The sequence below is a fragment of the Rhodamnia argentea genome, chromosome 10 (assembly GCF_020921035.1).
Source record: "Rhodamnia argentea isolate NSW1041297 chromosome 10, ASM2092103v1, whole genome shotgun sequence".
NCBI classification, from domain to species: domain Eukaryota; kingdom Viridiplantae; phylum Streptophyta; class Magnoliopsida; order Myrtales; family Myrtaceae; genus Rhodamnia; species Rhodamnia argentea.
This window is the reverse complement of record NC_063159.1, coordinates 4,729,191-4,751,553: the sequence shown is the minus strand read 5'-3', so window position 1 is coordinate 4,751,553 and position 22,363 is coordinate 4,729,191. Positions and strand designations below refer to the sequence as shown.

General features: G+C 39.0%; 1 protein-coding gene across 1 annotated transcript; it reads left to right on the top strand.

Moving 5' to 3' along the window:
• LOC115745725 (calcium-dependent protein kinase 13) lies at positions 1 to 8,627 on the top strand. Its single transcript, XM_030681291.2, has 7 exons — positions 1 to 944; positions 4,100 to 4,243; positions 4,473 to 4,625; positions 5,505 to 5,620; positions 5,704 to 5,871; positions 7,718 to 7,948; positions 8,031 to 8,627. The coding sequence occupies exons 1-7, from the start codon at positions 320 to 322 to the stop codon at positions 8,178 to 8,180; spliced, it is 1,587 nt and encodes a 528-aa protein (XP_030537151.1). The 5' UTR covers positions 1 to 319; the 3' UTR covers positions 8,181 to 8,627.
• The last annotated feature ends 13,736 nt before the right edge of the window (positions 8,628 to 22,363 follow it).

The following is a 22,363-nucleotide window of genomic DNA, read 5'->3' as shown; positions in this document are numbered from 1 at the left end:
TCTCTCTCTATCACCAGAGGCATCTGAACTCTGTAACCTTTTCCGTACTCCTCCTCTCTCACCTCACTCACTTCAATTTGACACTCTCTCTCTAGCTTTCTCTCTCTAGCTGTTGCTCTGGGATCCCCCCCCCCTCTAGCTCCCGTAGCTCTCGTCTAGGCTCCCTCGTCTTCTGCGCTCGGGTGGGGGTTTCGCATTTTCCCTCGTAGGATGTGAAACCCTAGCTCGCGTACTGCCCCCTCTGCTTTGCTCTGGTCGGTCGCGTCGTGGCTTCTTCCGGGGGCTCGGATCTGATCTTCGAGCCGCATTACGGTCGGGGATGGGGAATTGCTGCAGATCTCCGGCCGCCGTCGCCAGGGAGGACGTGAAATCGAACTTCACCGGCCACCACGACCACGGCAAGCGCGACCCCGGCGCCGGGAAGAAGGCCCCCGTCACCGTCCTCGCCGGCGTACCCAAGGAGAACATCGAGGAGAGGTACCTGATCGACCGCGAGCTCGGGCGGGGCGAGTTCGGGGTCACCTACCTGTGCATCGACCGGGGCTCGCGGGAGCTGCTCGCCTGCAAGAGCATCTCGAAGCGGAAGCTGAGGACCGCCGTGGACGTCGAGGACGTGCGGCGGGAGGTGGCGATCATGAAGCACCTGCCCAGGAACGCGAGCATCGTGAGCTTGAAGGAGGCGTGCGAGGACGACAATGCGGTGCATTTGGTGATGGAGCTGTGCGAGGGGGGCGAGCTGTTCGATCGGATCGTGGCGAGGGGCCATTACACGGAGAGAGCTGCCGCCGCGGTCACGCGGACGATCGTGGAGGTGGTCCAGCTTTGTCATAAGCACGGGGTGATACACAGGGACTTGAAGCCGGAGAATTTCTTGTTCGCTAATAAGAAGGAGAATTCGCCTCTGAAGGCTATTGATTTCGGATTGTCCATATTCTTCAAGCCAGGTAAGATACTTCGATTTGCTCTTTAATGCACCCCGGTTGTAGGGGAATTTTTAATTGAAAGTAGCAGACTTTGTTCATGGGCCATTGGGAGATCTACGCGAGTAATGTACTATAATATACAGCATCTCTGTCAATTTTTCGAGCTGGACTTGGCAGTTCAAAAAAACGCTTCTTCCCTGATTTCATCAGATGAAAAATTCGTACTCAGAAGATTCTTCCCGCATTCTAGGAAATCAAGCTCCGTGAATTTTTGCTCTGATAGCCTCATCACCACTTGCCAAATGATCTGCTATTGTGCTTTTTTTGATGTGTTTATGACGCTTGCAAATTTTCTGACAAATAGCTATGTTACAATCCGAAGTACCACATGTCTTTGAAACGGGATGGAAAACTACAGAGATGCTCTTGATTTAGTATGTTAGAGCGAAGTTGTATTGTACAGGAATGTCATAAGGAATGTCTTTGGCACAAAAAGAATGGAAATTCTGACATGTTCTTGGTGTGGAGGTTTCAGGGTGAATAGGCATTTCCCTTGCCCCACAACCTTCGAGGGACCTATAAAACCATCATTGGCCTCTTGGAACCACTTTGGAACTTGTCATTTCCACAAGAATGAGTGGTATCTTTTTTCCTTAGGATTCTTTTACCAATAAGTGAAGTTTTTATGCATCTACTGTCTATCAACCTCTTAAACAGAAGTTAATCACAGGATCAAGTATGTGTTTTGTGTTGATGACGAGAACATAAAACCAATAAAGCAAATTCTGTCAAAAGAATAAACATGTTAACAGTAGAGGTAAAACTACAGCAAGATGAAAATCACTCATATGATTTTTGCCCAATTCCACCTTCATAACGTTCATATCTCTAATTCTACTTGTGTAGTAATTCAGATAGCATAATGTTGGATGTTCCTTTAGACATTTGGTAGTTGATGCTATAAATGGTGATTGAATGCATATCCACACATACCTATACCTATGACGCCTATATTATTTAGAGTTTTGAACCTACCCTATGCTCTTTGTTACTCATTCTGGAATCCACCCAGCCATGAACCTATTGAGTCGTATCTCTTATTTGGTTATACATCCCTACTTAGATGACCCTTTCTTGATGACATTTTAAAACTGATTCTTTCTAGGTGGATCCATTTAGGTTTGTGCCGACATCGTTAATTGTTCCATGGTAGCCTAAGGTGCTTGGTACTGAAAAAGGAGATTCTAAGTGCAATAGGAGCGATGACATTGACATGATAACTGGATTATCATGTCAACTAATTTAGAGTGGTTTTGCATAGAGGATGCAAGGATCAATGTCTAGCATTCTGCTAGGATCTGGTGGCGGCTTTCTGGTCGATTGCATATCTACTTATTAGTCTTTCACAACATATAATGATCATCTTGCTTATGTTGAACTGACTAATTTGTTTTTGGTGGTTTGTTTATATGGAGTCAAACTGGCTTTGATTAATGTCTTTTAATTGGCTTTAGTCACGCAGCCGAGATCAAAAGAAATAAGATAGAATGGTGTACGTGTACCAAGGACCTAAAGTGTCTTATCTCACAACTCACCTTTTGACTGGCTTTGGTGTTTGCTTTGTGTTAGATTTTGTGAGACCATTGTCAACTGTTTTAAAAGCTTAGCTCTTAGATAAAGGCGTGGTTTAATATTTAATTACTCTATCACTCTCCCTCATGCTTAGTCCGGTCTTTTGTCTAGTACTAAGCATGGACATATTTTAATTGGGGAGGCAAAAGGGGTTTGGAAAGATTTGAACTCGAGATCTCCCGCTCCGATACCATGCTAGATTTTGTGAGACCATCACCACCTGTTCTAAAAGCTTAAGCTGTTAGATGAAGGTATGGTTTAGTATTTAATTACGTTATCACTTTGCATATGAGGAATCTTTGTACCAATAGAATGAAAATACTTGGTGCTAATTGGTGGATGTTGAATATTTGGAGGAGAGAGCAGTCTCCAAACATGTGGTTTCTTGAGATATGAAACCTGTTAATAGCCTGCCCAGGAAAGAAAATGGCAATAGGAAGGAAAAGAATTGCTTCTTGCCCGGACTTTAAATGCTGGAGTATCTCTGATCAATCTGAACCGTAAAACTCAATTATAACTTCTTTGGCTGGGCCTGGGGAAAAGGAAGTGCAGTTTCGTGCATTGTTACTCTGGTTTTCAGCAATATAGATGATAATTTTTTCTTATTTTGGTGTATAATAAAGGATTTCATCAATAAGAAAGATTTTATCAGATCCTAATGAACTTGACTTCACTCATGATACCATTTTAATAGGATTAAGTTCAAACCTTTTTGAATAGAAATTTTTTTATCTGGTTTCTGTATGTCTATCAAACTTGTAGAGATGAGAAATGAATCTAATTGGATGCCGGGCTTAAAATTTTTCCTCTGTTCATTCTACCCATTCCACTGATTTGTTACGGACTGAGCGGGAGGTCTCTGTGCTATCTCTCTGAGGCTATGTTTGCGAAATGAGAGAAAGTGGAGGGATAAAAGTGGGTGGAAAGTAAAGAAAATTTTGAAGTGTTTGCATGTAAAAAAAGGAGGGAAATTCAAAATTTTTTATGTTTTTCTCTCCAATTTTTTTTCCTCTGCATATCGAACCATAGCAGTAAAAGAAATGGAAATGTCCGCTTCGCTTGAGCCGTGCTATTCATCAAACTTAAATACCGGCATGTCCTTCAACTTTCCTAATTGAACTACTTTTTATGAGATATGACTCTTAAAGTACCTCAAGTTTAGTGTCATACTTGAGCTGTACCAAACTAGATTTTGTCCAGAGCTTTCCACTATGAATCATGCTTGAAGTATCTCATGTTGGTGTCCTATTTGCCTGGTGTAGGATGTCTGAACTGTAGAACCTTGATATTTTAATGAGTCCAAAGAACAATAACTGTATTTTTCCTTGGCCATGCTCTCTTGAGAAATGCTTCATGTGTATGCACATCCTTCCATTGATTGTTTTATTCGAAATAGACTTGTTCTAGAGATTCGAAACAGAAATCCTTCATGTGTATGCACATCCTTCAATTTGAACTTGTGTAGATTTTCGTGGCATCCTTCCGTTGATTGTTTTTATTCAAAATAGACTTGTTCTAGACGTTCCTAATTCTTAATATTTCAGGTGAGAAGTTCTCAGAGATCGTTGGCAGTCCTTATTACATGGCTCCAGAGGTGCTCAAGAGGAGTTATGGGCCAGAGATAGACATATGGAGTGCTGGTGTCATTCTCTATATTCTGTTATGTGGGGTTCCCCCATTTTGGGCCGGTAATATTACTCAGTGATTTCCATCTGTTTTTATGTTGGGTTTAATAGAGCACAGGCAGGTGGCAAGTGTGTTTTCTAGCTTTTGATTTTTGGCACCTAAGCGCTTTTGTGCTTCGGTTATTTATTCTCAAGATTCTGCATACTCCTTTCCTCTCCTTGATTATACTTGTAATGCTCTCAATCCTCATTTAAGTGCTGTCTGGTTACTAAAAGTGCGCTTGTGATGCAGAGTCTGAGCAAGGTGTTGCGCAGGCCATCTTACGTGGATTAATAGATTTTAAAAGGGATCCTTGGCCATGTGTCTCAGATGGTGCTAAGAGTTTAGTCAGGCAAATGTTGGAACCAGATCCGAAGCTTCGATTAACTGCTACTCAAGTACTTGGTATTCCACTAAACATATTCTAGTACTTGATTTTCCTCTCTATCTCTCTCTGTCTCTCCTTTGGGGCTTTGCTTGTCTTTCTGTAGGGTGCCCCTTTCAACTTGTTATTGAGTGCTTGAATCTTGTACAATTTTCGATGGAAAACTGCCAAACAGAGATGTTTAAGGTTTCTCTACCTTCAGGACCCCCTGCCAACACTTGCCTAACTTTCTTAGAGTTTCTCATCTGAGGCCTCTGCATAGGGTGATGAGTATCTGCGGAAACAAAAATTGCAGTAGGTTTCGTTCCTTGGATTTTACTGCTCGCTAGAACTTACATAGCATTAGGTTAAGCTTGTTCCTGTGAATTTCACACTACTACTACATTACTTTGTTAGGAAGCGTATGGGGCAGGAATAGTAGATTAATGTAAGTAGGAGTTTCTAGTGGATGATATGGTATCAAGGTTGCAGATTTATTTAGGCAAGTTTTGAGTCGGCTGTCTTTTGTTTCTGGCGGTTATATATTACACAACTCTGTGTGCAGGTTGTCCATGTAGTTGTAGGTCTTGGTTAGGGTTGACCTTGTTAATTCAAAGTCCAACATCAAATCCAGCACCATGCTTCGACACATTGTCCCTTTTATTTTTTGTCAAAGTTGCCAATAGTCCTTCATTATTTGATATTTCATCGCACCATCTGGTTAAGAAGATGTCTTCCTAATGCAATATTGTGAGGAAAGTCCATGTTGGTATTGATCTCACTGTTAAAAGCTGAGCTGTGCAGGAAAGAAATAGTACAAAGTCATTGTACTCTTGACATACCATAATGCGTAACTATGGCGTAGTAATTTACTACCTCAGAGTTTGATAGTTGTTATGTACACGCTGTCTTGCTGGCAGATCATCCTTGGCTCCAAAATGCTAAGAAGGCTCCTAATGTCCCACTAGGAGATGTTGTCAAATCAAGGTTAAAACAGTTTTCCATGATGAACAGATTCAAAAGAAAGGCTCTGAGGGTTAGTTGGTTGTTCCCATTTGAGATATTCTTCCTTCATTCTTGTGTTCTTTTGCGATTAAGATGGATGGGCCTTCGTTATAGGTGATTGCTGATTTCCTATCTGCTGAAGAAGTTGAAGACATAAAAGACATGTTCAAGAAGATGGACACTGATGATGATGGTATCGTTTCAATTGAGGAATTAAAAGCTGGGCTGAAAAATTTTGGTTCTCATCTTGGTGAACCTGAAGTTCAGATGCTCATCGAAGCTGTGAGTGTACTTGATCTCTCCTTTGGTTGTAATACCACCTGATTGGACTACATTTTAGTAGTTGTTTTGTTTCATCATATTTGATGATGCTACAAGCTAGTTTCTCTTGTTTATGGAAGCATGGTGACCTCGGAACCAATGTTTCAGAATCCAGACTGGACCAGCCAGTTCAACTGGTTGAACTGGCCAGTTTGGTTTCTTGTTTCTTCTATTTGGTTGATAAACTGTTCAATCCAACAAAGTAGTCGACCAAGTTTGATTGGATTTACCATTTCTAAAAAGATACTGGAGAACATGGCAGGGTTGAAGCTGGCCACTTATGTTGACATCCTTCAATTCTGTCAAAATATTTGTAGATATACATGTATAGCATAAGAGTGAGTTGGTCCTTGTGGAAAAAGTGAAAACTGAGAGTACTGAGGGGCTCGAACTAGTACAATTCCAGACACTGGCGCATGTCCTAGCCAACTTTATGAGGCAACATTTGCTTTTGAAGGTTAAAAGTACATATACCAGTAAACTAATCTCCAGATGTCATCTTTCTGTCATATCGGGGTTGAACCAGTTAAAACACTGATTGTTAGGCTCTCATGTCTGTCTGGTTTTGAATGTGTTGCTTAGTTACTAGGAACTTAGTCTGGCTTCTTCTGGTGTATGATGGCTCTCATTGTTTAAGTCCGGCCATTATGACTGCTGGAGGTGAGAATTATATGTTACTCAACATAAACGGCGGATGGTAAAAGTATAACAGATTTAATTCATTATAGGTAAAGCACTCTTAGTCTATCACCAATAAAGATATGACTGAGGTTCGTCTCTGGTTCCATTGTGGACATGATGAGAAGACAGTGAGCAAGAAGTGTGGGCCGAACTTTCCCTTCTTGCCAAGTTTCACCAATAGGACTGAAACACTTCCACTTTCATGAAAAACTTTCTAGTCTCAGTGCCGATATCACCAAAAGCTATTTACTTAAATAAAATGGTTTAAAAGAAATTCAAGGGATATTGGGAATTCATTCAGTACAGCCCTCCCAGCATATTTTTGGAAGCTTAGCGAATTCACTGTTTTTGTGGACCTGATTTTCTCTACATGTACGATTTCTTCAGGCAGTAGCTTTCTGGTCATTTAGCCTTAGGTGACAGTTTGAGTGCATCTGTCTTACAAAAGTAGCTAAATGTAATGATAAGTGGTTTCTCTTTGTAAAACTCACAACCAATGCTTGAACAGCAACCATCAAAATCCCTTTTCCAAGCTGATAGAGATTCATCTGCAAGCTAACAGGCAGGCTTTAGACTTTCTAATCGTCCCCACTGATCCTTGGTCTTTCTGTTCTGTACTACATAAGAAAGTGTAGTGCTGAAACACTGCTGCTCTTAGTTTCTTCTCTTTCCTTCAGCTTTTATGGTTTCCAGGGTACTTTGACATGTGAAAAGCTACTATTCCAAATTTGCACTTGGAAATCCTACATGGCTTGGCTAAAAGACTTTTGTTGTGTTTTGACCTTTTGATAAGAAATTATGCCATGGAGAACATTAAGGGAACTCAAGCTGGCAACTTAAGCTTCTTCCTTTTACCCTTTTCCACCATAAGGCAAGTTAAAAATGATCATTTCTTAACCTGCTTATTTACTTGAATTGTACTCATTTTATATGTTGATTAGTTTTTAACTCCTGCTTCAATGTTTGGTCATCTCTGACTGAAAAAGAAAAATGTTCGGTCATGCAATCCCTGTCAGTTTCCTTACAAGGAGTTATATACTTGTCTCAATTATTATTCCTTAGTACATCATACGTAGTACATCATATGTCTCATTACGTATTGAATGAGCGAGCTTGTTGGAAACAGGTGGATGCTAATGGCAAAGGGTCTCTGGACTATGGAGAGTTTCTTGCTGTTTCACTCCATCTTCAGAGGATGGCAAATGATGAGCATCTGCGGAAAGCCTTCTCCTACTTTGACAAAGATGGCAATTCTTTCATTGAACCTGACGAGCTACGCGAATCGCTAATGGAAGATGGGGCAGATGATTGTAGTGACATAGCTAATGAAATCTTCCAGGAAGTGGACAAGGACAAGGTCAAGAGACTTGGGACCTACTGCATATGGACAGGTTCTAGTCTTGAACACTTAGCACTAATATGATCTTCTGTTACTGCAGGATGGGAGAATTAGCTATGAAGAATTCGCTGCAATGATGAGAACAGGAACAGACTGGAGAAAAGCTTCTCGTCACTATTCAAGAGGGAGATTCAACAGCCTAAGTTTGAAGTTGTTGAAGGATGGTTCTCTAAACTTGGGAGCTGAGTGAATCAACACAAAAGGCCAACATTGACTTCTACCCGTACAAGAGCAGATTTGGATCATTTCCTATACGTCGTAGACTTGGATCCTTTTGTGATTATTTTCCAAGGCGTTGATTGGATGAGCCCTTTTGCAGACAAGTATCATGCAGGGCTGAGTGCACCTAAGGTGCTTGTGCAGGTGTTTGTTGTGCGGAGCGTGTGGTGCCTTGTAGCCATTGTTGCCAAGGTCTGGGCCTGTATGATCCTGTCCTTCCTAACCACGTCAGCTGTCTGTTATTCGTTTCTGGTTGATGAACACGATGGTGAAACTCTAGTGTCGTAGTGTATTTTATTCGCGAGAGAATATGTGCGAGTATCTGTAGTCCACTCCATTCCAAGTGCTCCACTCATGGGAATGTTATAGTTTTTTTGCCAAAACGTTGTAAAGATCGGAAAAGAGGCACTTGGTTTGACCCTTTTTTTATGCTCCTAGACTAGTAGTTGTGCTCTTCCATCATCGAGTGGGACTAGAGATTGCCAAATTGAGTGGTTCTCATCTTCTTCTCCCAGTCAACCTCAGTCTCAACATCGTCTCTTCGATGGCGCATGCGGATACTGAGTTGGTTGGCACTTAGAACACCGATCATGGAGAGATGGGCGTTCGATTATTGATTGATTAAAAACTAACCGTCCATATGTAGCTATTATGTGTTGAAGGTGACGTTCACCTTGAGACCAGAAAAGGTGGATCCAGACTATCCATACCGACTGATAGTGGTCTAGCACAGAGCGGAATTTGGGCATATCTCAAATTATTTGAAGTGCTCATCTTCTTCAAAATGTCGAACGTGATGCATACCTCCCCATAATGATATTTACCCTTTATATCTAGACTCCTAGTCTGAAAAAGCAAGATGAACCTACTTGAAGGGCATTGCCTCATGGCTCGCTCGTTCGGCTGTTGTCGGAACATTGGCGTTCGTCGTCGGTGCATCGGCATCTATCTAGGCAAACGAATCTTTGCTTCACCAGCTTCTCTGGTGGGCTTTGCCTCGAAAGATGGCCTGCCGCCAACACAATTCCTTTTGGGCCGAAGCCTCCCATGAACATCTTCGGGGAACATTTTGCAATTCTCAAACGAAACGAAGTTGTTGTAACTTACCCATCGAGAAAGAAAGTGGTTAATGTAGGAACCCTAAGTTGGATCAGATCGCGACTACTCAGTTCTCGGCACGCCCGATGAAGTGCGTCTCCGACTCCTCCTTCGTGGAAATGAGCCAAAACATGTCTACTTCTCTCAATCCCTTTTGCCGACTACTTATGCTAAGGTTACTATTCCGTCATTAAATTGGTAACGAGGCTCTTTTGGGTTTTGTGATGTGACCTAGAAGCCCGTTCAAGCGGATCAGTATGTTGAAATATCGAAGGTTGCCTTGGCAATGCACGTTTCATGCTCCCTTTCTGTTGCTTCCGAACTCAGTCCGCGAAAAGTTTGGCCTCGAGTAGACGAGCTCCTTTAGAAGCATATGTCTGTGATATTTTCACATGCGCGATCGGGATTATTTCGAGCTGAAAATGCGTAAGCGACTCGGCGTTGATGACGGCTTGTGTTATGAACCAGATTTACGCAGACGTTGAGTAGCTGTTTAACTAAACCACGACATCGACTGATCCGACCAGTCAAAAGCACCCAAAAGAAGTGGGCACAGTTCGTCCCCCACGCGAACGTAGAATTCGCACTGAATTTGCTTTTCGGCCCTTGACTTCAGCAAAGCAACGATAGTGTTTGACAGTAAGTATACTAAGTAAGCACGTGTTTATGCCAGAACATAATGCTTTGTCTGGAAAACGTGAGGAAAGAAGAAGAAGTGAATCCATGGAAGCATCTTGTAAGCTTTCTGCTTTTCTGCACTGTGGAACGTGTGGACGGTGGACGTCCCCTGTGCTTGGATTCACTTTTTAGGGAGAAAAATTGTCTGAAAAATTCCAAACTTATTGCACTTTTGCCAATTGAATCCCAAATGTGTGGCTGCAGGCAAGGTTGCGATGGTCCGGACAAGGACAGATGAGGGTAGCCGGACCCTCACCCGAGGCCAATGAGAGAGTCGCGGCCCTTGCAGTGGTCGGCGAGTGCTCGACAACCCTTGTCCTGTGGGCCCGGGCTGGCCATTGTAAGAAATAAAGAACAAAGAAAAGAAAAAAGGGGATAATAACAGAAAAATAATAAAAAAATGATAAAATTAAAAGAAAAATTAGTAAAATTTATCCACTTAAACGTTGACAGTACTACGTAAGACGATGACTTCCACATCAGCAGTTTACGAGTAAAATTGGCCGGAAGGACTCAATTGGCAAAGGTGAAAAGGTTTAGGACACAACCGAAAAAATTATAAGGTTTATGACTGAATTGACAAAAATTCAATAGGTTTAGAACTTTTTGGATAATTTTCCCTTTTTATGGTATCCTCCCACATGCTTTCTTTCTTTATTATAAGGTTTAGGACTAAATTGACAAAAAATCAATAGGTTTAGGACTTTTTGGATAATTTTCTCTTTTTATGGTATCCTCCCACATGCTTTCTTTCTTCATTTTATGAAATAACCACCTATACAATACACATGTGAAAAGTAGTTGCATACTTTTTTTTTTCTTTACTTTAGGGAAAATTTCAAACAAGGGTCTCAAGTGCCCTCATTTTTTCATATAAATGGCCTAAAGTATCCTTATTATTTTAAAAAATGGTCCGAAGTGGCCATATTAGTCTAAAAAAAGGGCATGACTCACCAGTTGATAGGGGCATTTTCACCATTTTCCTTTTCTTTTTTTTTTCAATTTTTTTTAAACTAACACTGTAAAAAAAGAAAAAAAAAAGGAGATACAGGTGGGAGGGAGTTGCTCTCCATCTTGTGGCCCCGCCCCAACATCGGTGGGGCGATAGTGATAGCTATCGGGGTTGCTGGAGCCTTGACGATGGCCGTTGACCCTGTCAATAAGACGAGAGGGCCACGGCCCTCGGCCACACCAAGGCGAGGGTCACCAACTCTTTAGCTAAGGGTGGTGACCCGTGCCCCTATCTGGGAGAGGATCGGGCCCTCTCCCGGCTTAAGCAAGGGCTAGCAAGCCCTTGCCTTTGGTTGGCAAGGCCACCGGCCCTCGTCGAGGCGCCGACACCCTTGTCGCCCATATTTGTTGCCCCATCAGCAGTGGGGTAGCGACCACAAGCGGGAAGGCACCGTAGAGGGAAGCCTCCTCTTGCTCGTATCTCCTTTCCATTTTTTTTTTATTACTTTTACTTTTTTAACTTTAATTTTATTTAATTAAAATTATGTTAAAATTATATTCTCACAAAATGCCCTTGATAGCAGGCGAGGTCAAGCCCTTATTTGAAACAGACATGGCCACTTTTGACCCTTATTTGAGACAAAAAGGGGCACTTCGGGTCCTTAATTGAAACAATGATCAATTCAGGTCTTTATTTGAGAAAATGAGCGCACTTGGGCCCTTTATTTGAAAATTTTCCTTTATTTTATATGTGACTGAATCAAAGGAGAATAGCTTGACCTTTTCCTCTGGAGTCAATCGCTCTCAAGTCTCTTTTTAGAACAAACTATGTTCACTAGAAGTCCTAAAATTTGTCATCAAAGTGCAATTGGGTCCTAAAATTTACAAAAAAGTGCAATTAAGTCTTAAAACTTATCAAGTTGGTGCAATCGAGTTCTAAAATTAACTTCGTCCAACTTAGCTAACAGAAAATGCTTATGTGAGTTTTTTTTAAATATTGCTCTCTCCTAGGTGGTGATAACATGGTTAAAACGACATTGTTTTAGTTTGAATTTGATTTAATATAATTTTTATTTAAATTAACTTAAAAATAACCTAAAATTAAAAATAAAAAAAATAGAGAACCAGCATAGCGAGGGTTTTGCAGCCCTCGCCGTTGCCCTACAACAGTTGGGAAGGGTCGGCGATGGTGGGGATTTTGTCGGTGGGGGTCGCCGGCCCTCGCTAGTTCCGACACTTGTGAGAGGGAAACTTTCATGAAAGTCTTCCGATCTTCTTTGAAACCGGACTTGTACACCAACGAAATCCAAGTAAAGCAAAACCTCGATATCATACATGCAAAAATCCCCAAATTTAGACTAGATCAAGATAGAAACCTCCCCGAAACGGGAGAGAGAAGCTTTTAGATTTCTAGACTAGATCGGGAGAAAATCTCCCCAAAATGAGAGGAAATGAAAAAAAGAAATTAGAAAACCAAATCAGCCAAAGAAAAAAAAGGAGAAGAGAAAGAGATCTAGTTCGAACCCTCCCCTTCATGGAAGTTGAAGAAGATGGTTGTGTGAAGATGAGAGGGAGAGGAGAGAACCCTAAGAAGGAGAAATAAAAACCTTTGTCTTTTTTTTTGAAATCTAGTTTGTACTTTATGTACTAGTATATGTTGTTAACCTATGTAAAGCATAATTTTAGAATGCAAGTAATGCAGCGAAAAAAAAGGGAAGAGAGAAAGAGATCTAGTTCGAACCCTCCCCTTCATGGAAGTTGAAGAAGATGGTTGTGTGAAGATGAGAGGGAGAGGAGAGAACCCTAAGAAGGAGAAATAAAAACCTTTGTTTTTTTTTTTAAATCTAGTTCATACTTTATGTACAAGTATATGTTGTTAACCTATGTAAAGTATACTTTTAGAATGCAAGTAATGCAACGATAGATATGGTTAACATCACGAGAAACTCAAAACTTATACATCCATAATAAATTTACCTTAATTAATTTTTTGACATAGAAAATCCCAAACTGGTACAATTATAATAAATTTACATCAAAATAATTTTTAACCATACAAAAATCCCCAAATTACTACACATGTGACAAATTTTTCCTTTGTTAGTTTCTGTTAAATTGGGTTAATACCACAAAAAATCCCAAACTAGTATACTTGTAATAAATGAAGGGCAAAAATTTCAAATCAGTACACCCGTCACCTGCCACGTGTCATTTAACTCAGCAATCTGACGGTCAAATTTAACGAAACCTAATGGAGGGCAAATTTATTACAGGTGCACAATTTTGAAATTTTTTGAGATAAAAAATAGCTTGGGGATCATATGTGTAGCAGTTTGAAATATTTTACGTTGATAGATAATTGTTCTTACATCAGCAATGGTGTTATAGATATCTTTTAGCTATTGTGGGCATATTATCGATACATCGTATATTCCGATCATTTCGACACACACACACACACACACACATATATATGTTGTTCATGGTTAGATTTCTATTACAGTTATTACCACGAAAAATCTAAAATTAGTACACTTGTAATAAACTTACTCAAAGCTAATTTTTTTTATCACAAGAAAGCCCAAACCGATACACTCGTGATAAATTTATTCCAAACCAACTGTTTAACCACCAAAAACCCAAATTGTGACAAATTTACCCACGTTAGTTTCCGTTAAATTAGATTATTACCACAAAAAACTCTAAATTGGTATACCCGTAATAAACGAAGGGTAAAAACTCCAAACTAGTATACCTCGTCAACTATCACGTGTCATCCAACTCAGCAATTTGACGGTAAAATCTAATGAAAACTAACGGAGAGTGAATTTATTACAAGTGTACCAATTTAGGATTTTTGATGGTCAAAATGTTAGTTTGGAATAAATTTGTCATAGTTGTACCAGTTTATCTTTTTTCGTGGTATTAACCCTTTCTATTTGGGTCATGATTGTAACATTGAAGTTAAGCAATTCAATCGTACCCACCAGTCCTCTCATTTTCCAAGTGGTCACGAGATACAACTTTCTACCTATCATAATGATACAACTTTTTGCCTATCATAATCAATTCAATGAGAAAATTAACGAAAAAGTCCTAAATTTATTTTACTTGTACCAATTTAATCATAATTTTTTCAATTGTGCTAATTGACTTCTAAACATTTTTTCGTTTTGCCAATTGAGCCCATTTGATAAATTTTAGCCGAAAATTACTAACGTGGACATTGCCCATCTTATGTGATAGGATCGATACTGACGTGAAAATTTTCCAATAATATCGTAATACTTTTTTTTTTTTTTCATTTTCTTCTATTTTCCTTCTTTACGGTTGCCTAGCACTTGCAAGCCGCAGGTGACTCACCTTGCCCAGATCTGGGCAAGGGCCTGACCATCCTCTCCGGTAATAGTAATTAAAAAGGAAATAAGGAAAAGAGAAGAAAAGAACATAAAGGAAAAGGAAAGTAAAAAAGAAAATATGTTAAAAATTAAAAAAAATATCCACGTTAATGCCAACCGTGCCAAATAAGATGGCCAGGGTTATGTATCTAATTTCCGATAAAATTGGCAAAAAGTGAAAATTAGGACTAAATTAGTAAAAATACAATAGATTTAGGGTTTTTTTGGTAATTTTTCCTCATTTCAATTTTCAACCCGTGGTCCTTAGAATGTTTGTTGTTATGAAATTTGTGACGACATAAATAAATGTTTGAGATTACTCTTGGGATTCAAATGGTAACCAATATGAAGATCTCCATCCCCCACTTTTTTTTTTTTTGGTCGAAATCTTCATGCCCTTTAAGAAGGTTAAGATTTGCAAAAACCTACAGACCGACCATATTTCAGTCGGGAATATAATCCATAGGAAAAAAACGACACTACGCTTCTGAAGTTTCCACTTTCTAATAATTTTCCCTGACAATTTATTTTGTTTCCTTTTGCCCATTAAAATTTTTAAATCCTGCATTAATTTTTCCATTGTATTCTTTTTATATGGCTAGCTCGTCTAGCAATGCATAAATATTTTCCAAAAATAATATTTAAATATTTAATTAGTTAAACTACGAAATCTACCAAATAGAGTATCTGTCTTAGATAGTGTATGTCGTTATGAAATTAAATCATGATAGTTAAACTACTTATTTAATTTATAATTCTATTGAAATTTAATATAAATGAATAATGCAAATAAAACGGGGTACTGCCAAACAATTAATAGAAAATTAAAGAAGAATGAAGAAACCAGAAATTTAGATCATACAAAAGTGAAAAATATTTTGCTCTTCAAGGTATACAGATTTCAGGAATTGAAAAGACGCTCATTGAGGATTCATTTAATTTTAGAATCATCTCGAGATTTTTTTTTTAGAAATAAGAATAAATGAAAAACGCGACTGAGATCAAAGAAAGAGAAGAGAGGAGTGATAGTTGCCCTGAACGACGACCCTACCAAGGTGTTTGCCACGGTGATTTGCTTTTCTCCGGTGACCACCACGACGGGGTCGGCCTCTTGGGGGACCAACATCGCCATATCTCTCTCTCTCTCTCTCTCTCTCTCTCTCTCTCTCTCTCTCTCTCTCTCTCTCTCTAATGGTGATCACACCACACGATCTCTTCTTATCCAATTTAGAGTTTCAATTTCTTCTTTCACTTTCATCTTTCTAATACCGAATTTCTCCTATGCAAACACATCAAAACCTAATTGAGATAGTACATGTCTTTATGCAACTTCATGACGGATCATTTCTCAAGAAATGAGTATCGAATTCATCATTATTAACTGTCTTATCATATACTATTCAGTCAAATAATCCTCGTGCCCAACACGATAGCCTTGGTATACATGCTCACATTTTGCCAAGCATTCTTTTTGGGCCAGTAAGAGTTGATTTTGCTAAGGTGGACCTCACCCAAAAACTAAACAATCGAAATGAAACCTCATGAAAAAGCTGGGAATCTTTGGAGCTATGCGCTGCCTTCGAGATGCCTTGGATCAATCATTCAACGACATTCGGTAAAAAGTCATTTCCCCTTTATCGAAATCAGGATGATTTGGGCTAGTTTTGGTATGTGGCCACCCTTTATTACAATTCCAAATGGTTGAACAGAGGAACATAACGTCCTATTGCACTTGGTCGTGTGTGTGTATGCGTGATGGGTTATCTTACAACAGCCACAGCCCATGTTTGCCACGTGAAGGAAAACACATAAAGAAACCCTAAAAAAGTTGGGGTCTCCAGTCCCAGTTGATGTCGGCCAGAAGTTCGTGTCGCATCCGTTTCGCTTTCGCACGCACATTCCGAATTTTCCTTTGTCACCTTCCACTCACTCAAATCTGCTGTTCCGCCCGAAACAGAGCCATGGACACGCAAGCTTATCGTTTAGTCCTTTAAGGGGAAGAAACACATGGGGGGGCACATTTCATATGATGCCATGCATTGATTTTAACGAATGGGAAAAGAAAACATGGCACGATAGGTAGGCCATGTGGGGATTTAAAGTTTGTGTGGACAGTTCCATCGTGCTGTCCTCATTCCATTGGTTGAGTCGAGACCGTTAAACGGAGAAAAAAGTAAAAAAAAAAATGTTTAGGGCTAAATTGACACCAATAAAAGGTTTAGGATTCCTTACCAAAAAAAAAATAAAAATAAAATAAAAGGTTTAGGATTGAATTGGCTCCAAAAAAAGATTTAGGACTGAATTGGCACCAATGCAATAGGTTTAGGACTTTTTTTACACTTCTCTCGTCAAACGGGTGAATAGGGTATCATTTGGCTTGGGTTATAAACAATCCAACCTAAATAGACCCTTTTAAGACCCACCCATATTTCTAAAATACTTTCATATTTAATCCAATCTAGGAAAACTCATATCCAAACCGAGGGAAGAGTACAGAGTGAATGAGCGTGAGATCGAGTGAAGAGAGAGTCGTTGATGTAGATTGGGTCTAAGTAAGTTGTAAATCCATTTATAACCCATTCAATTCTCAAATTGTGTTTAAATCCACTTATGACTCATTTATTGAATATAACTAACCCCTATAACAACACATCCTATCAAATATGGTTAAGAAATTGATTTTTGACCCATTTTGATAAGTCTAGTTTAGCCATAGAATGACCGATCTAGCTATTTGCTGGAGAAAAGCGATTAGATCCGAAATGACAGTGTCTTGGGCTCTATCCCTTCTTGCTAGGCACTAAACCTATTGCATTTACACCAGTTCCTAATACATTTTTGCCAATTCAGTCATAGAACTGTTAATTGGATTAATTTAGTTCTAAAAATTTTCACATTGATACTAATTGAGTCAATCCAGTCAATTTAAGCCGAAAATTGCTGACGTTGATGCCGGGAGTTCTACGTAGCATGGCTGAGACCGACATGGATAGAATTTTAAAAGTTTTTTGGTACTTCTCCCCCCTTCTTGCCACGCACTAGAAATGAAGTGAGATGGGATCGCATGGCCAATCGATTGAAATCTTATGGCCAATCGATTGAAATCTTACGCCTCAAGTAGTACGGTCACTATCTTTGATTTTGGGATTAAGAATCTCTCGAAATCATTTGCCGAGAGAGAGTAAATTAATGCAATAGCTACTCTTCCTAGATGACACGTTCACACGTGAAGAAGCAAGTCAATCGAAAATTCTAAATTATAGCTCTTCTTTTTCAAAGTTGGTCGTGAAGGGTTTTCTTCCATGGTTTTATAATAGAGAGATGAAAAGTCAGGATAAAGAATGAGTTGTGTTGCTACTGCTCCAATTGCGAAGCTTTACCTTTGCTTTTCTGGCGTGCGGCGGCATGCCCGATAGTCTTGCATGTTGATAGAATTTCCTCATATTTCAAAGGCTTAAAAGCTTATCATTTTTGGCACAACCCAACAAATTGGACGACTCGATCTAGGATATGACTCGGTCCAAGTAATTCGCAAGTGCTGTCGAGATAAAAATCGATATACATCCAATCATTTTGCCAATCTCCATCTAGATATTCGTGCATGCATGTGTCATATGCTGAGAGCTTCCTAGCTAAGGAGGAGTTGGTGCGGAACCCGATGAGCCGGCACATCAGGCCAGTCTTCCCTAGATATACATCCAATCATTACGATTAACGAACATACCTCGGTTTCCACAGATTAAAAGCCTCAAATCGCATGTGAGAAAACGATCTGGATCCACCGATCGATCGTTCCTCGAGAGATTTTTCCAGATAGAGTTTTTGAGAGAGTTCCTAAGTGTGAATCGTAGAACGCCGTATGTTCTAAATATTGAAGTCTCTCTCTCTCTCTCTCTCTCTCTCTCTCTCTCTCTCCATGTAGTCAATAGGAAATAAAATCTGCCCTTAATTATCGCAATAAAGGCAGGTATATATTCTTTATCCTTGGTGGGCGCAATTTCCCAACATCCCCCACTCGTCCACAAAGGGCTAAACATCTCTATTTCTCTTCGCACTGCAAAGTTCATATGGGCAAATAATCCGTGCAACCTGCATACTCTAAAAGCTCGTTGCCATACATATGTTAGAAATATATAACAACTCATATTGGGCAATATAATTTAGAGTATATCTAATATGTTGTATCCTAGATCAATCAGTCACATATATCTCTTATGATCTCTTCAAAAAATTCAATATATATTGTATTCACAATTACGATAACACTCATATAATCATGATTGGTTCACTTGTGAATACAAAATCATAATGTGACATCAACTACAAATTGATTTTCCTCTTTCCTTAAAATCTCTCCATTTCAATTCAATTTGCTTTTCCATAAATGTCTCGCTAGATCGGATCATCTATGATCATTGGCAACTCTCTAGGATAGCAAATACTGAATCAAAATTTCAAGAATAGGTCAAATCATGAGGGCACTAAGCTGAGGAACTCATATCCTCAAGAACAAGACACGGCTGTAGAGTTGAGATCAGCACTACGGCCAACTCTTTTTGGTTATCTCATGCATACGTAATATAAAGTACGTATTACGGTATTCTCTCATTTCCCATGGAGCGTATGTCTTTATATTTCATACCGTACAGATGATAGTTCGGACATTCCAAATGTCGAACTTGAATTCACAAATCTACTCTCTTCAAAGAATCCATCAGAACTCGTATCCGGCATCAAAAACAGATAAAGTGAAATACATAAGTTACTTTACTTTCGGGCATAACTTATTATGACCTCATCTTAACATTCTTGTTAAGGCGACATTAAAATCTCAAGCTTGAGCTCTCAATTATCACCTATATAAAATAAGCTTGAAATCGTCTCATATATTTTTATCACACAGTAAATATATGCGATTATTCGTGTAAGTGGGCTAATCTCTTATCGGTTCAACATACTTTTTCGATATAATGCACTAAGCATTAATATGTATAAATGTTAAATAAACTCATAAGCATCAATAACGATAACAAATATCATTTGATCGTGAACTTTAGGAAAAAATACAAATATCCAGTACATCAATTTCTACACTATCCCAAAGACTTTATATGACCGAAAAAAACATCTCTAGGAATCGGCTTGGTCATTGGATCTGTTATCATACTATGCGTAGATATATACCAGACGTTCACAATCTTTCGTGTAACTATGTCTTTCACAAAATTATACTTGGTATTTATATTTTCGATTTTGCAATAAATTTTGGGATCCTTACTGTAAGCTATTGCTGCTTGACTATCACAATTAACTAATAAAGGATTAGCAGCATCCTTAGCAACATATAGATGATCCAAAAATCTCTTAAGTTAAACTCCCTCTTGTACCGTTGTCGACAAGGCCATGAACTCGGCTTCCATGGTCGATAATGCTATACATGTTTATTTCTTGCTATTCCACGATATTGTGCTACTGCACGGTAAGTATACAAACCCAGAGGTAGATTTCCTTTCATCTAAATCCCCTCCCCAATTAGCGTCGAGATAGCCCTCAAGGTACGGATCTCTTCTTTGGTAAGTCAGCAAATAATCTGCAGTACCCTTTAAATACTTCAGGATTCTCTTGACGGCGATCTAATATGTTTGACCTGGATTGGATTGGTATCTACTCATCATTCCAACAACATGATAAATGTCAAGCCTTATACACATCATAGTGTACATTAAGCTCCCAACAACACCGGCATATGGAACATTTTCCATATATTCCTGTTCTTGTAGAGTCTTAGGACACAATCTGCGGCTCAAACTTTCACCTTTGGTAATAGAATTGTCAATGGGTTTACGATCTTGCATATAGAAACGTTTAAGGATTTTATTTACGCACGTCTCTTGTGAGAGAGACAACATTCTTTTTGAGCATTCACTTGAAATCTTAACTCCAACAATATACGCAACTTCACCCATATCTTTCATTTCAAAATTGGATGATTACCAATTCTTGACTGTTTGAACGAACTCCATATTGTTTCCGGCAATGAGGATATCATCAACATATAATGTTATGATCACAAAATGATCTTTAGATCTTTTGATATATACATAACGATCCTCATCAATCATTGTAAAATCATATGTTACTATAGCATTATGAAAACGTATGTACCATTGTCTCAAAGACTGCTTAAGGCCATATATTGATCTTAGAAGTCGACATACCTTTTGTTCTTGGCCTTCTATAACAAACCCAATGGGTTATTGCACATATAATTCTTCTTCTAATTCTCTTTTGAGAAAAGCAGTCTTTACATCATTTGATATAATTCAGGATTCATACTTGCTACTATTGCCAGAATAAGGTGAATTGAGATAAATCTTACTACATGAGAAAAAGTTTCCTTATAATCAATTCATTCATGTTGATTATACCCTTTTTCCATGAGGCGAGCCTTATATTTTTCAATTGAGCAATCAACATTTCGCTTTATTTTGAGAACCCATTTGTTCCCACCAGCTTCACGTCCTTTCGGAAGAACAACCAGTTCACAAACTTGATTTGATCTCATTGACTCCATTTCTTCTTCCATTGCATGTATTCACTTTTCCTTGTCAGAGCAAGACGGAGCCTCATTTATATTCCTTGGCTCATTCTCAACTTGTGGAGCTACCATGAAAGCTTCTCCTTCAATCTCAAAGCATCGACAGGGAATACTTTTGCGACTTGTTTGCCGTGGAGAAGATTATACCTTAGGTCCTTCATTCTCCATTACGCTCCTACTCGGATTAGATAATGATGGCATTATCTCATCAAGTGGTTGCAATTGAGACCGACTCAAAACAAATTTCTCACTTCTCACATTGCTCCCACCTGCATCATTGTCATTATCTAATGTCTCAAATATGGAATTTTCTTCACCTATTTCGCCCTCTTTAGGAAACTCATTCTCTAAGAATGTAACATCTCATGATTCGAATTCAGTTATACTCATACTTTCTTACTCACCAATAAAAACATATCATTTTAAGTTTTTCAAGTATCTTATGAAGATGCACTTCTTGCCTCAAGAACCCAATTTTCCATACTTGTGGGATGATTCGTGAGTATAGGCTGTACAATCCCAAGGTTTCAGGAAACTCAAATCGGGTTTTGGACCCGTCCATAATTCGTATGGAGTGGAGGTAACCGACTTAAAAGGGACTCGATTAAGTATATAGACAGTTGTTGCCAAAGCATCACCCTAAAAGGTGATTGGCGGATTAGCCCGCACTATCATAGACCTAACTACTTTCAATAGGGTTCTATTTCTTCTCTCCGCAATACCTTTTTGTTGAGGAGTATACGAAATAGATAACTGTCTTTCTATTCCTTTTTCATTACACAAATTTTTGAATTGATCAAATCGATATTCTCGACCTCAATCGGATCTCAATGCTTTTATTTTCTTATCCAGTTGATTTTCCACTAAGGTCACAAACTTCTTTAAGCAACGTAATGCTTCAGATTTGTGAGAAATCAAATAGACATATCCAAATCGAGTATAATCACCTATAAAAGTGATGAAATAAACAGTCATATGCCTTGCTCTCACATTCATTGGATCATATAGATGTCAAAATCGATTAATTGCAATGGAAACTCAGCTCTAGTCCCTTTTCCAAATAGTTTTCGTGTCGTTTTTCCCGCTAGGCAATGCTCACAAATAGGCAAATAGACTTTTTCAATATTACATAATGAGCCCCATTCGGCTAATTTATTCATTCATTGTTGGCCGATATGATCGAGTCTAGTATGCCACATATTCACATCATTATCATTGAATCGAAAGATGTAAATAGGGAATAACTGATATTAGCACCACTCTCATTAACATCCAGAATGATAAAACCATCCAGAAAATAACCATAACCATACCGACTTGTTCCAAAAAACAAATCAATACCATTATTATGGAAATTCAAATTAAAATCATGCTTGACCAACACCAATACTGAAACTAAATTCCAATGAATTTCCGGAGCATAAAATACGT